General features: G+C 47.7%; 1 protein-coding gene across 1 annotated transcript in view; it reads right to left on the reverse strand.

Moving 5' to 3' along the window:
* The window catches only part of LOC135213323 (DENN domain-containing protein Crag-like), a 248,453-nt gene that overhangs the window by 14,265 nt on the left and 219,433 nt on the right, over window positions 1-14,755 (reverse strand). The window contains exon 15 of the mRNA XM_064247304.1: window positions 10,568-10,743. Within this exon, the coding sequence (XP_064103374.1) occupies window positions 10,568-10,743 (176 nt within the window). The remainder of the gene's footprint in view (window positions 1-10,567; window positions 10,744-14,755) is intronic.

A 14,755-nucleotide genomic window follows, 5' to 3' on the forward strand; every position in this document is an offset into this window, starting at 1 on the left:
GGTTGGTTTCAGGAAACCTTCGTCGTTTTGGAGGTTGAGAACAAGGAGAGAGGCGAAGGAGGAGCGACAGGAGTAAGTGCATCTCCAAACTCCTGTAGAAGAAGGTCTGTCAGTTTCTTGTATGACGAGACCGAAGAATCCTTGGACAATTCCTTATCCGAAGCTTCTTGCTCTTCTTCAAAAGAAGAACCCCCAAGATCCTTATTAGGGTAGGCGGCCTTATCCGAAGAAGTGCGCCTATCCTGGGAGGGGCGTCTGGCAGAAGTCTGGCGCCTATCAGGGGAAGCCAAAACTTCAGAAGCGCGCCTATCCGAAGAATCCTTCCTCCCCAGATGAGGGTGTTCTCTAGGCTCTTGGCGCCTGTCAAGAGAAGGGCGGCTGCCTGAGGGAGAGCGCCTGCTTGGAGATGAGCACCTGCCAGGCTCTAAGCGCCTGTCAAGAGGAGAGCGGCTGCCTGGAGAAGTGCGCCTGCTTGGAGAGAAGCGCCTGCCAGGCTCTTGGCGCCTACCAAGAGGAGAGCGACTCTGGCGGAGAGCGCCTACTCGGTGAAAAGCGTCTGCCAGGCTCCATGCGCCTGGATCGAGAAGCGCGGCTATCAGGAAAGGAGCGTCTACCAGGAGAGTGGCGCCTTTCAGGCTCTTGGCGCCTGACAGAAGAAGAGCGGCTGACTGGCCAAGAGCGCCTACTTGGGGAGTAGCGCCTGACTTGCTCTAGACTCCTGTCCAGAGGAGAGCGGTTGCCTGTAGGAGAGCGGCTACCTGGAGAGTAGCGCCTACCAGGCTTTTAGCGCCTGACAAGAGGAGAGAGCCTGTCTCGAGAAGAGCTTCTGCTGGGGGAGGCTCTCTTGCAGAGAGACTGACGTCTGCCCAGCAAAGGGTGCGTAACTGAAGACGTGCGCCTATCAGTCGAAGAGCGCCTACAGGGAGCTTGGTCCTGCTCCGAAGGTGACAGGCTGCCGACAGGAGAGCGCCTACTAGGCGACTGGCGCCTGGACGAGGAAGGGAGCCTGTCAGAGGAAGAGCGCCTCACGCGATGATCCACTGGTCCAGGAGAGAGAGCAGCCTCCGACGGAAAGCGTAAAGCGGGAGAGGGGCGCCTAGACTTCTTAACGGGGAGTGAGACGTCCTTCTTACGTCGAGAGCCCCCTGCCAAGGAGTCAGCAAGAGCCGAAATCTGCGCCTGCAGGCCTGCTAGAATACAAGCGGGAGATCTCTCAAACTCCTCTACCGGGGACGAGGCTCGAGGCCTACTAGACGACGAGTACTCCTGAGCCCTCCTGGGCTTCTTGATGTCCACCTCAGGCTCTTCCGTAAAGCACTCCGGGCTGGAAGGAAGGGTGCAAGGCACCTTCCAGGCTCTCTTCAACGGGCGCGAGGCATCCGAGGCGCTCCATCCTCGTTTAGGAGAGGGCGAAGACGAAGAAGAGAAGCACTGGCGCAAAACTTCCTTCTTGGCGCGATCTAAGGCAGCCCGGGAACGTACATCAGGATCTACCGAGGGGACGCCTGACCGGTGGGGGTTCTCCCTAACCTTCCTGCGGCTGCTGACTTTCCTCCTCCACTGGGACTGGGAGTCTGGAAGAGGTCTAGGCATGGAAGCATTATGGAGCCGGTCAGACGCACCCTCCACTGCACTAGGGGCACTGCACAAATCACTGGCACTGTCACTCTTACCTTCCAAAGAACGTATCTTACTCTCCATGCTACGAATCGTGGCTCTCATGGCGTCCACCTCCGAAGGCGTATCTTCGGGTTCGATGCAGGGAGCAGGTGCTGAAACAGGAGAAGGTTCTACTACTAAGACAGGGTTATCTACCTCTACCTCGCTAATGCGAGACCTACTAGAGCTTCTTGAAGAAGCCTTCCTAATCTTGTCTTTCTCCAACTTCCTTAAGTAGGAAGACAGAGACTTCCATTCATCCTCATCCAACCTTTCACAATCTTTACAAGGGTTAATGAAAGAACAGTTATTCCCCCTACACTTCAAACATACAGTGTGAGGATCTACCACAGCTTTCGGCAGCTTCACCTTACATTCACTCACAGAACATACTCTAAACATAGAAGCTTTCTTAACTTCTACATCAGACATCTTGAAAAATCCAAAGAAAAATCCAAATCAAAATCAATAACAGTCCACAAGCGCGTATGCCAAGCCAAAAAAATCAGGTACTTCACCAAAAGTCAGTCCAAAACAATCCAAGGCAACGAGAAACGAATCAAACTATCGGGAGGCACCGACAACAGGTGTAGTCGGAACCGGCGACAGAGAAAATCTGACTAGAAAGTGGGATTGGTTCATACACCCGCCACCCAGCGGCGGGTAAGGTAGATCACCTGACCTACCTGTCGCATGTGCCGCGAGTTTTGAATTCTGTCATGACGTCAGAGACGTAAGCTAAGTATATATCTGACAGGAAAGTTCATGTACAAAAATATGGGTTGTATGAAAATGATTCAGCACTTGACTCAACAAAAATGTTATTGTTATTATACAATTAAGTTTGTTCATACTTACCTGGCAGATATATATATAGCTGTATTTTCTGACGTCCGACAGAAATTTCAAAACTCGCGGCACACGCAGTGGGCGGCCAGGTGGTAGTACCCATTCCCGCCGCTGGGAGGCGGATATCAGGAACCATTCCCATTTTCTATTCATATTTTTTTATTAATGCCTCTGTCTCCTGAGGGGAGGAGGGCGGGCACTTTAATTATATATATCTGCCAGGTAAGTATGAACAAACTTAATTGTATAATAACAATAACATTTTGTTCATGCCACTTACCTGACAGATATATATATAGCTGAATCACACCTTCGGATGGTGGGAAGAGACAGAATAGGATTTTTTGGGAAACTTAAATTAAGTAGATGATATACATCTTGGTTCCTTACCTGTTTGCAAAGTAGACTATGTGATTACCTGTCACGTAAGGTTGCTTTTGCTTAATCACAGAGTTGCCAGCCAGGTGGAGACCTGTAGTGCTGGTGCGCTCTGGATGATCTGTCAACGGGTGCGAGACCTCAGCGTGACAAGATCATCGAGGCCATACAAATGAGGGCAACGAAGCAACTGACCACCACCTGACCAACTATACACAAAAACCCCTTAAAACTAACTAAAGGATGGGAGATCTTCACATAAGACTCACCACAACCTAAAAACACAACCACCTAACTTAAACCTAACTAAGGAATAGGGAAAGAGCTACTTCCGGACCCCAATACTGTGTCCGCAGAAACGTATGGCCCCAGTGCATTACAATCGTCATAGATCGTTCTCACATCCCTTAGGTAATGTGAGGCGAAGACGGAGTTGCTCCTCCAAAAGGTGCAATCAAGGATGTCCTTGATTGACATGTTCTTTTGGAAGGCAAGAGAGGTAGCGACGGCTCGTACTTCGTGCGCTTTTACTCGGAAGAGGCTCAAATCAGTCTTCTGGAAAGATGAATGAGCCTCCCGAATGGTGTCCCTTAGAAAGAAAGCCACAGCATTCTTCGATAAAGGTAACTCTGGCCTCTTCACAGAGCACCAGAGGTTACCTGAGGGACCTCTTACCTCTTTAGTTCTATGCACGTAGAACTTGAGAGCCCTTACCGGGCAAAGGACTCTCTCTGGTTCTTGGCCCACCAGACTTGACATACCCTTGATCTCGAAAGTCTTTCGGCCAAGGGTTCGAAGGATTTTCATTCTTCGCCAAGAAAGATGGGTTCAACGAGCAGACAGCATTGTCCCCTTTGAATCCCATTAACTTGCTAAACGCTTGAATTTCACTAACTCTCTTAGCCGTCGCAAGAGAAGTTAGAAAAAGAGCCTTCCTTGTCAGGTTTCGAAGAGACGCTGTCTGAAGCGGTTCGAAAGTGCTCGACATAAGGAATTTCAGGACTACATCCAAATTCCATGATGGAGGTCTCATTTGAGGAACCTTCGAGGTCTCGAAAGACTTCAAAAGGTCATGAATATCCTTGTTGTCAGACAGGTCTATGCCTCTGTGCCTAAAAACCGCTGACAACATGCTTTTATATCCCTTGATGGTAGGGACGCTAATTTCTGCACATTTCTGAGAAATAGCAGAAAATCAGCTATCTGGTTCACAGAGGTCGAGGAAGAGGAAACTCCCTCCTTTTTACACCATGCCCTGAAGGAAGCCCACTTCGATTGGTAAACAGCTCTTGTGGAAGCACGTCTCGCATGTGCGATTGCTCTCGCAGCTGCTTTCGAAAAACCTCTCGCTCTGGCCAACTTTTCGATAGTCTGAACGCAGTCAGACTCGAGCGGAGGGTTTTGGTGAAACCTTTCGAAGTGAGGCTGTTTGAGTAGATCTTTCCTCCAGGGCAATGTCCTTGGAAAGTCTACAAGGAAAGACATGACCTCTGTGAACCATTCTCTCGCTGGCCACATCGGAGCGATCAGGGTTAACCTTGTCCCTTCCGAGGCCGCAAACTTCCTCATGACTTCCCCCAGAATCTTGAATGGTGGGAAGGCGTATAGGTCTAGGCCCGTCCAATTCCAAAGCAAAGCGTCTACCGCGATTGCTTCTGGATCCAGGACCGGGGAGCAGTAAAGAGGAAGTCTCTTGTTCCTTGACGTTGCGAATAAGTCGACCAGTGGACGTCCCCACAGCGTCCACAGGTCTCGACAAACGTCCTCATGCAAGGTCCATTCCGTCGGAAGGACTTGGTCCCGACGACTGAGAAGGTCTGCCCTGACGTTTTGCACTCCTGCAATGAATCTCGTCAGGATAGTCACCTTTTTCTTTTTTGCCCACAGCAGAATCTCTCTCGCTAGGGAGTACAACGTTCTGGAGTGTGTTCCTCCCTGGTTTTTTAAATAAGCGAGTGCTGTGGTATTGTCCGAGTTTATCTGAACAATCTTGTTCTCCAAACTCTTCTCGAAGAACTGCAGGGACAGAAATACTGCTGCCAGTTCTTTGACATTTATATGCCAGGCTACCTGTTCCCCTCTCCAGGAGCCCTGACACTTCCTTCCCCCTAGTGTTGCTTCCCCATCCTGTGATGGAAGCGTCTGAAAACAAACACTAGGTCGGGGCTTTTCAAAGATTAGGGACACGCCCTCTTGAAGCTTCTGAGGGTCCAACCACCATCTTAGGTGGTTCTTGATTGGAATCGATATTCTCAATACTGCATTGAGATCGTCTTTGGCCTTCCACTCGTCTGCCAAGAAGAATTGGAGAGGCCTGATGTGCAGTCTTCCCAAGGAAACAAACCTTTCCAGCGAGGAAATGGTCCCAGCAGACTCATCCATTCCCTCGCCGAGCAAGTCTCTTTCCTTAGAAAGGCTGAGATCTTTTCTAAGCCTAGCCGCTGACGTTCCTGGGATGGAAACGCTCGAAAAGCCACTGAATCCATCTGAATCCCCAGATACACGATGGACTGTGTTGGGGTCAGATGCGACTTTTCGAGGTTGACCAGAAGTCCCAGGGACTTCGCTAAGGCTAAAGTGAACTGCAAGTCCTTCAGACACTTCTCTCTCGACGACGCTCTGATCAGCCAGTCGTCGAGGTATAGGGAAACTCTTATTCCCGAAGAGTGTAGCCACCTCGCTACGTTCTTCATCACCACTGTGAACACCATCGGAGCCGTGGTCAGTCCGAAGCACATAGCTCTGAACTGCCATACTTTGTTGTTCAAGACAAATCTTAGATACTTTCTTGAAAGAGGGTGGATCGGGATGTGAAAGTACGCGTCCTGCAAATCTAAGGATACCATCCAGTCGCCCGGTCTCAACGCTCCCAGAACAGAATGAGGCGTCTCCATCGTGAATTTGATCTTTTCCACGAAAAGATTGAGCCTGCTTACATCTAGAACTGGACGCCAACCTGACGACTGCTTTGGTAACTAGGAAGATTCTGTTGTAAAAACCTGGAGACCCCAGGTCCGCGACTTGTTCCACCGCTCTTTTTGTCGATCATCTGCTGAAGGAGATCGAACAAGACTTTCTTCTTTTCTCCTTGGTAGGATGGAGAAAGGTCTCTGGGAGTCGTAGAAAGAGAGGAGGAGATCCAAAAAGGGGATCTTGTACCCCTGCTCCACGATCTTGAGGGACCAAGAGTCCGTGTCTCTCTCTCTCCACGCTCCCGCAAAATACTTCAGTCTGGCTCCGACTGGTGTCTGAAGGACATGCTTTTCACTTGGAAGGCTTTGGCTTAAAGGAAGCTCTTCCTCGTGAAAACCCTCTCCCTCGAGGAGCTGCTCTCGAGGGGGGAGCCCCACGAAAGGGCTTTACTTTCTTAGGCGGACGAACTGCAGCCGAAGAGGTTGAAGGTCCGGCTGACCGTCTTGTAGACTGGGCCAAAAGGTCCTGAGTAGCCTTCTCTTGTAAGCTGTTCGTCAGGTCCTTTACCAAAGTCTGGGGGAAGAGATGGTTCGAAAGAGGCGAAAACAACAAATCCGCTTTCTGAGCTGGCGTCACCGAACGAGCTGTGAAGTTGCACAGCAAAGCTCTCTTTTTTAATAAAGCTGTTCCAAAGTGAGATACGAGCTCCTCCGAACCATCCCTGACGGCTTTGTCCATACATGCTAACACGCTGGACAGCTCCCCCAGACTAAGAGATTCTGGGCTTCTCGCTTGCATATCCAGAACTCCCAAACACCAGTCAAGGAAGTTGAAGACTTCCAGCGTCCTGAGCAGACCCTTCAAATGATGGTCAGTCTCCGACGCGGTCCAAGTTACCTTGGCAGAGGGTAAAAGCGACCTCCTCTGCAAATCTACAAGGCTGGAGAAATCTCCCTGAGCCGAAGAAGGGATACGAACTCCCACTTCATCTTTGGTTCTATACCAAATGCCCCTTTTTCCCACTAAGTCTAGTTGGAGGCAAGGCGAAGGTCGTCTTACCTTGGTCTCTCCTTCGTATCATCCAATCCTGGAGCTTTTTTAAAAGCACGTTTTGTTGATAGAGAAGTTTTCATCTCTACAAACTCCGGGGTTTTCCCAGTTTTAGATGAAGAAAACTGCGAAGGAGGAGACTTGGGAGCTGCGGGCTGAAATTTGTCTTCAAACGAAGAACGCAAGAGACGTACGAGGACTTTATGGTCCGAGATAGAAGGGGCTGTAGCAGGTTCCTCTTCAGCCGATTCAGCCGAAAACTCTTAGCTCTCCTTCTTCTCTAAAACGGAAAGAGGAGACCGTCTATCAGGAAGAAGGCGTCCTAATGGCGGGTCTTGGCTTTATCAAAGGCACCCCTATCCTTGCTAGATGCAGCCTTATTAACGGCTGTCTTCTTGGATGACGCTTACTGCTCGTTGAAGGTAGAGCGTCCTGAGGAGGACGAGCGTCCTCAGCGCTTCCGCAGCAGTCTCACCTGCTCGAGAAGCGTCCTTACATTTCTTCGCTGGCATACGTGCCTGTGCACGTAAACTAGCGTCTGGGGGTAAGACTTCTTGATCAGAATCCCCAAAAACGTCTTGAAAGGAGGTCTGAACGTCCTGGCGAGCTTCCTGCCAAGCGTCCTGTCTAGCGTCCTGGTGAGCGTCCTGCCGAGCGTCCTGTCTAGCGTCCTGGCGAGCTGTCTTGCCAGCGTCCTGACGAACGTCTTGCCTAGCGTCCGGCAAGCTCCTGACGAACGTCCTGCTTAGCGTCTTGCCAAGCGTCCTGACGAGCGTCTGGACAAGCGTCCTGACGAGCGTCTTGCCGAACGTCCTGCCGAACGTCCTCGTACAGAGCGTCCTCCTCAAAGCGTCCTGACGTAACGTCCTTCTAGCGGATGGACGATTGATCGGCGAATCGCCGAAGGAGAAGCGATCGGCGAACGAGACGAAGTAGGAGAAGGCGAAGGAGACTGCTTAGTCCTCTTGACAGGCAGTCTAAGGTCCTTCCTCCGCTTAGGCTCGACTGCTGCTGGGCGAAGTCCTTCTGAGCCATAACAGCGAGGATAGCTGGTCCTGAAGGGACAAAAAAGAATGTTCTTCGTCGGGAAGAATGAGCAGAGGAAGCAGGACTGATCCTGTGAGAAGACGAGGGGCGAGGGGACGCCTCCTTCCTTCTCACAGGTACAGCTACCTGTTTCTCAGGTATAACGCGCCTGTGCCCGCAACCTAGCGTCCTCTATCGGAGGAGATCCTACCTCTTTCTGAGGCGGAAAGACATCATAAGCGTCTTCCGACGAAAGCGGCGAAAGAGGACGTGAAAGCGTCCTCCGCAAGAAACGTCCTTTTTAACGGACGAGAGTCTCTCCGAGCGCTCCACCCCTTGCGCGGGGAGGACGCTTCGGAGGACGAGAAGCACTCTTTCAGGACGCGCGCTCGTGCACGGTCCTTGGCAGCCTGGGTCTTTGCTACAGGGTCTGCCGAAGGGACGCCAGATCGGTGGGAAGCCCCCGTAACCCTCTTGCGGCTTTCGACATACTCCTCCCTGGGTCTTGGGAGTCTGATAGTCTAGGCCTAGAGGCATTATGGGGCCGATCTGACGCCCCCTCCACAACACTGGGGGCACGATCACACACTTGCATCCGAGCCAGTTTTCTAAGGCTTTCACTTTTTTGGTCCCTCCAGATGCGAAGAGACTCCAAAATCATAGAGAGAGCATTCGCTTCTCCCGACACAGAATCAGAGCCCGAAGGCAACACAGGTTTAGGGGTTGTAAACACTACAGGTGTTAGTGCAGGAGAGATGTTAGTCTTACCTTTAGAAGAACCACTCCTTGAGGAAGACCTCCTGATCCTATCGCGCTCCAATTTAAGGCGATAGGACTCATATACTCTCCATTCATCATCAGTCAATTTCTCACATTCATTGCACCGATGATCAATCAAACAATTAAGCCCCCTACAACTCATACATACTGTGTGGGGGTCTACCGATGCTTTCGGTAGCCTCACCTTACAATCAGCCCTCACACACACTCTGAAACTCACAACACTTGATCCAGACATATCTTATAGAGAAAAGTCAATCCAAAATCAAAAAACGGTCCACTATCGCGCATGCCAATTCAACAATCCAATTCAATACCAAAAAATCAATCAGATACTTAAAAGCGAGTCAATTTCCAAAAAATCCTGAGCAGAGGTCTGTAAACAGATGTTTACCGACCGCCGGCGACAGAAAAAAATATGAATAGAAAATGGAATGGTTCCTGATATCCGCCTCCCAGCGGCGGGAATGGGGTACTACACCTGGCCGCCCACTGCGTGTGCCGCGAGTTTTGAAATTTCTGTCGGACGTCAGAAAATACAGCTATATATATATCTGTCAGGTAAGTGGCATGAACAAACTCATGAATTCAAGTTGAAACGTGAACGATATCACACAGGCAAAACATAAAACAATCAAACTTTTTAACTACATGTTGAAATGCAGCAGTCCTATGCCTGCTAGGACACCAGACTGGTAAGAAAAGGATGAGATGAGGGCCAATGGGGGAACAAGACGAAAAGCAAAGTTTAATGTTACCTAATTTAAACAATAAGATGCTAAGAAAATATTCTTTGATTAAATGAACCTCCCAGTTCCTGTAGTATATAAAAACAAGATGACGAGTACTTATGCATCGCTAAAGAATATACAGAGAAGAAACTTCAACTAACACCAAATGTTGGTTCCAACAACAAAATACATAAAGACAAAGTCGATGCACTCAAATGATAGAAGCAGCAAAAGATTAGCAAAATTAAGCCAAAAAGTTACAAATTACGGATGGAAGAAGTGAAATGGATAAAAACGAATGGCATAAGGAAGCAAAGAATGTGATGAAGCAGAAATAATCATAATATTAAGACATAAGTTCCTGTAGTATATAAAAACAAGATGACGAGTACTTATGCATCGCTAAAGAATATACAGAGAAGAAACTTCAACTAACACCAAATGTTGGTTCCAACAACAAAATACATAAAGACAAAGTCGATGCACTCAAATGATAGAAGCAGCAAAAGATTAGCAAAATTAAGCCAAAAAGTTACAAATTACGGATGGAAGAAGTGAAATGGATAAAAACGAATGGCATAAGGAAGCAAAGAATGTGATGAAGCAGAAATAATCATAATATTAAGACATAAGATAAATCTACATCAAAGCCATGGGAGGTGCACTAGACATGAACTGGCATGAAGGGGATATACCTGAGTCTCTGGTGGTTGTCAGACAACATAAAACAATAAGGTGGAAATATACTCTGCACTGGGATAGTATACAATTTTTAGTAGATGTGGCTACAGCCACCTTGGATGGTGCCTAAGACAACAGGACATTGCAGAATGAGCAATATATCCTCCCTGGGATGTGGGATGGGGCATTAAACACCAAGAATCAGTGAACTATAATTTCTAATGAATTAATTACTGGTCAAATCACTGAGACTTATTAAAAGTATTGTAAATGTAATGATTCATACGTCATATAAAAAATACATAATTACCAGGGAATCCTTTGCCAAGTCCTGTTTATTGCAGTCTAATCATGTCATGTCTTCATGTACAACTTACATGATTATGTTTAAACACAACATTAAAAACATGTTAACATTTTTTTATTAAACTGGTTAGATGATAAAATGTTTCTAAAATAGTTTATTTACATAGAAAGTTTCTCCATAATGGTGAACTTACTTAGATTAAGCTGAGCAGGGGGTATACAGGAAAATGCGAGGAACAGAAGATCACGATAAATGGGGAAGTGATTCCGTCTTAAATTGGAGGGTCTTTTTCTCAATTCTTGAAGCATAAGTTTCATTGCTGTACTCAAGTCATCCATGTGTATGGCAGTTATCACACTCTGCATAACACTAGAAAAACAGAAGAAATTACAATTACATTATGACATTAAAATGGAAATTAATTAAAATACCAGTACATAAATGATTTATAGTACAATTAATTTGTCATAAATTCATGGACATTCAGAAATACTGGACAATCCATCTTTAATTAGGAGAGAAAATGATTGTCTGTCTGCTGGCTGTGGTGTGTTGTGTTGTGGATCCAAGACAAGGTTGCAAAAAATTGCAGGGTAGGGGAGCAGGCATTGTCATAAGAAGATATAGGTTGTTTGAAAAATTTAAATTTTCGTAAAATGCACATAAACTATTAAGTACACTGTACTTATAATTGCAAGTTAAGTTGGCAGGACAGAGCTACTAAAAAAACCCTTAAACTAGAAGCTGATAAAAGAATGTATATGGAACAAAGTTAAGTATATCTTAGTTTAACCAGACCACTGAGCTGATTAACAGCTCTCCTAGGGCTGGCCCAAAGAATATGATATTGTAATGATACAATAAAGTTTGTTCATACTTACCTGGCAGATATATATATAGCTGTATTTCCCGAAGTCCGACAGAAATTAAAAAAACTTACGACACACGTAGTGGGAGTCAGGTGGTTAGTACCCATTCCCGCCGCTGGGAGGCGGGTATCAGGAACCATTCCCATTTTCTATTCATAATTTTTATTTCCACTGTCTCCTGAGGGGAGGTGGGTGGGTACTTAATTATATATATCTGCCAGGTAAGTATGAACAAACTTTATTGTATCATTACAATATCATTTTGTTCATGAAACTTACCTGTCAGATATATATATAGCTGAATCCCACCTTTGGTGGTGGGAAGAGACAGAATAGAATTTTAGGAAACATATACATGCAGATAATTGATATCTTGGTTCCTTACCTGTTAGCATAGCTGGCTTCGTGGTTACTGCCACGTAAGTCTTGCTTGTGCTACTAGAGTTGCCACGAGGTAGAGACCCATAAGCTGGTGGCACTCAAGATGATCTGTCAACGGGGGCGTGACCACGATGTGACTAGACCATTGACCATACAATGAGGGCAACGAAGTAAAAAACCACCTGGCCTAGTCTACCAAAGGTATCCCACTAAACTAGACTAAAAAGGGAGATCCGCCCCTCGGGGCTGGTTTCGACCCCAAACCAAACCAAAAACCACAACACAATTAAAAGCTCACCTAACCACTAAAGGAATGATGAGTGCTGACCTCTTGCCGCCCCAAAACAGTGTCTGCAGCAACGTATGGTCCAAGCGACGAGCAATGTTCGTATGTCGCTTTCACCTCCCGCAGGTAGTTGCTCCGCCAGTATGTGGCACTCAAAATGTCACTGAGTGCCATATTTCTGTGAAAGGCTATCGAGGTCGAAATAGCCCTCACCTCGTGGGCATTCACTTTTAAAAGCTTCATGTCACTATCACTGCATGTGGAATGAGCTTCCTTAATGGTGTCTCTCAAGAAGAAAGAAACCTCGTTCTTCAACATGGGAAGATCAGGCTTCTTGACAGAGCACCACAAGTTGCCCGAAGGTCCTCTACAGTCCTTTGTTTTGTCTAAATAGAATTTGAGAGCCCTGACAGGGCACAGGACTCTCTCTGGCTCACTACCCACGATATCTGATAAACCCCTTGTTTTACCCAATTTTCAAATATCTTGGGCCAAGGGTTGGAAGGATTTTCGTTCTTTGCTAAGAACACAGGGCTTAAAGAACAAACTGCATCAGTTCTTAAACCCAACATGCTTGCTTATAGCCTGGATCTCACTAACTCTCTTCGCCGTCGCCAGAGCAGTTAGAAAAAGTGTCTTCCTTGTAAGGTTTCTAAGCGAAGCTAAGTTGAGAGGTTCAAATTTGCTGGACATCAAAAACTTAAGAACAATGTCTAAGTTCCAAGAAGGAACTCTTGGTTGAGAAACCTTCGAAGTCTCAAAAGATTTCAGGAGATCATGAAGGTCTCTGTTATTGGCTAAGTCCAGCCCTCTATGCTTAAAGGACTACAGAAAGCACACTTCTGTAGCCTTTATTGTAAGGCACCGCTAAGCGAACTTCATTCCTCAAGTAGAGAAGGAAGTCTGCGATCTGGCTCACAGAGGTAGAGGTGGAGGAAATGCCTTTCTTCCTGCACCAGCTCCGAAAAACAGCCCACTTGGATTGGTATACGGCAATAGAGGAAGGTCTCCTTGCCGTTGCGTTTGCTTTAGCCACAGGTCTTGAAAAAACCCCTCACTCTGGCCAACTTCTGGATAGTCTGAACGCAAGTCAGACTCAGATTCGGGGAGGTTTTTGTGATATTTCCTCTCGAAGTGGGGCTGTTTAAGTAGATCTATCCTTGGAGGCAGAGTCCTCGGAAAGTCTGACTCGAAAGACATGACCTCTGTGAACCAGTCGGTCGCTGCCAGAAGGGGCGATGAGAGTCATCCTCGCTCCCTACCCTCTGATGCCTGCGAATTTTCCTTGGATCACATCCCCCTAGGATCTTTGAAACGGGGGAAAGGCGTAATACGCTTAGTCCCGGTCCAATCCCAAAGAAGAGCGTCTACTACTACTGCTCCTGGGTCTAGAACTGGTGAGCAGTACAGCGGAAGTCTCGTTGTCCTGGAAGTTGCGAAGATGTCTACGAGCGGACATCCCCATAACTTCCACAACCTCTGGCATACTTCCTGATGAAGGGTCCACTCCGTCGGCAGTTGCTGACCTTGCCGACTGAGATGATCTGCACGGACGTTTTCTACCCCTGATACGAATCTCGTCAGGATAGAGACGTTGTGTGCCTTCGCCCATAACAGGATTTCTTTTGCAAGGAAGAACAGGGATCGAGAGTGGGTTCCTCCCTGTTTCTTGAGGTATGCCAGGGCTGTGGTGTGTCCGAGTTGATCTGCACCACATTGCCGGAGACCTTTCGTCCTGAAAGAACTGGAGCGCCAGATGAACTGCTGCCAGCTCCTTGAGGTTTATGTGCCAGGACACCTGTTCCCTCTCCAGGTGCCTGACACTTCCTCCCCCCCCCAGTGTTGCTCCCCACCCCGCGGAAGACGCGTCGGAGAACAACACTAGGTCGGGGCTCTGAAGCTTGAGGGAAAGACCCTCTGCGAGCTTCAAAGGGTCGGTCCACCATCTTAGGTGTTCCTTCACCTCTTCCGATAACACCAGAATTTATTCCAAATCGTTTTGGTGCTTCCAATTGTTCGCCCAGGAAGAATTGAAGAGGTCTGAGGTGCAACTCCCTAGGGAACAAACTTCTCCAGTGAGGAAATGGTCCCCAGCAGACTCATCCATTCCCTCACCGAGCATGATTCTTTCCCCAGAAAGGCTGACACTTTGCTTAGGCAATCTAGTTGTCGCCCCTGGGACGGAAAAGCCCGAAAAGCCACTGAGTCCATCTGAATCCCCAGATAGACTAAAGACTGAGAAGGGGTCAGATGTGACTTTTCGAGGTTTACAAGAAGCCCCAGGGACTTCGTTAAAGACAAGGTCGTGTGAAGGTCCTCCAGACACCGGTCTTTCGAGGAGGCTCGTATGAAGCCAGTCGTCCAGGTAGAGAGAGATCCTGACTTTGGAAAGATGAAAGCCACCTCGCAATGTTCTTCATCAGTAGGGAATGAAATACCATCGGAGCAGCTGAGTCCGAAGCAGAGAGCCCTGAATTGAAACACTTTTCCTTTCAGGACAAACCGCAGATATTTCCTCGACTGGGGGTGGATGGGGACGTGAAAATACACATCCTGGAGATCTAATGAAGCCATCCAATCCCCTGGTCTTAAATGCTCCCATCACTGACTGAGGTGTCTCCATCTTGAACCTCTGCTTGATGACAAAGAGGTTCAGGCTGCTGACATCGAGTAACCAGGTCGCCATTTTCCCCACGACTTGCTTTATTGGCACCAGGAACAGTCGGTTGTAAAATCCGGGGGAGTTTCAGTTGGTCGGAGACCTGTTCTACGGCATGTTTCACGATCATCTGATCTAGCAGATCGTATAGCACTTGCTTCTTTTCTCCCCGATAAGAAGGTGACA

Source organism: Macrobrachium nipponense, chromosome 42 (assembly GCF_015104395.2).
Source record: "Macrobrachium nipponense isolate FS-2020 chromosome 42, ASM1510439v2, whole genome shotgun sequence".
Lineage (NCBI taxonomy): Eukaryota > Metazoa > Arthropoda > Malacostraca > Decapoda > Palaemonidae > Macrobrachium > Macrobrachium nipponense.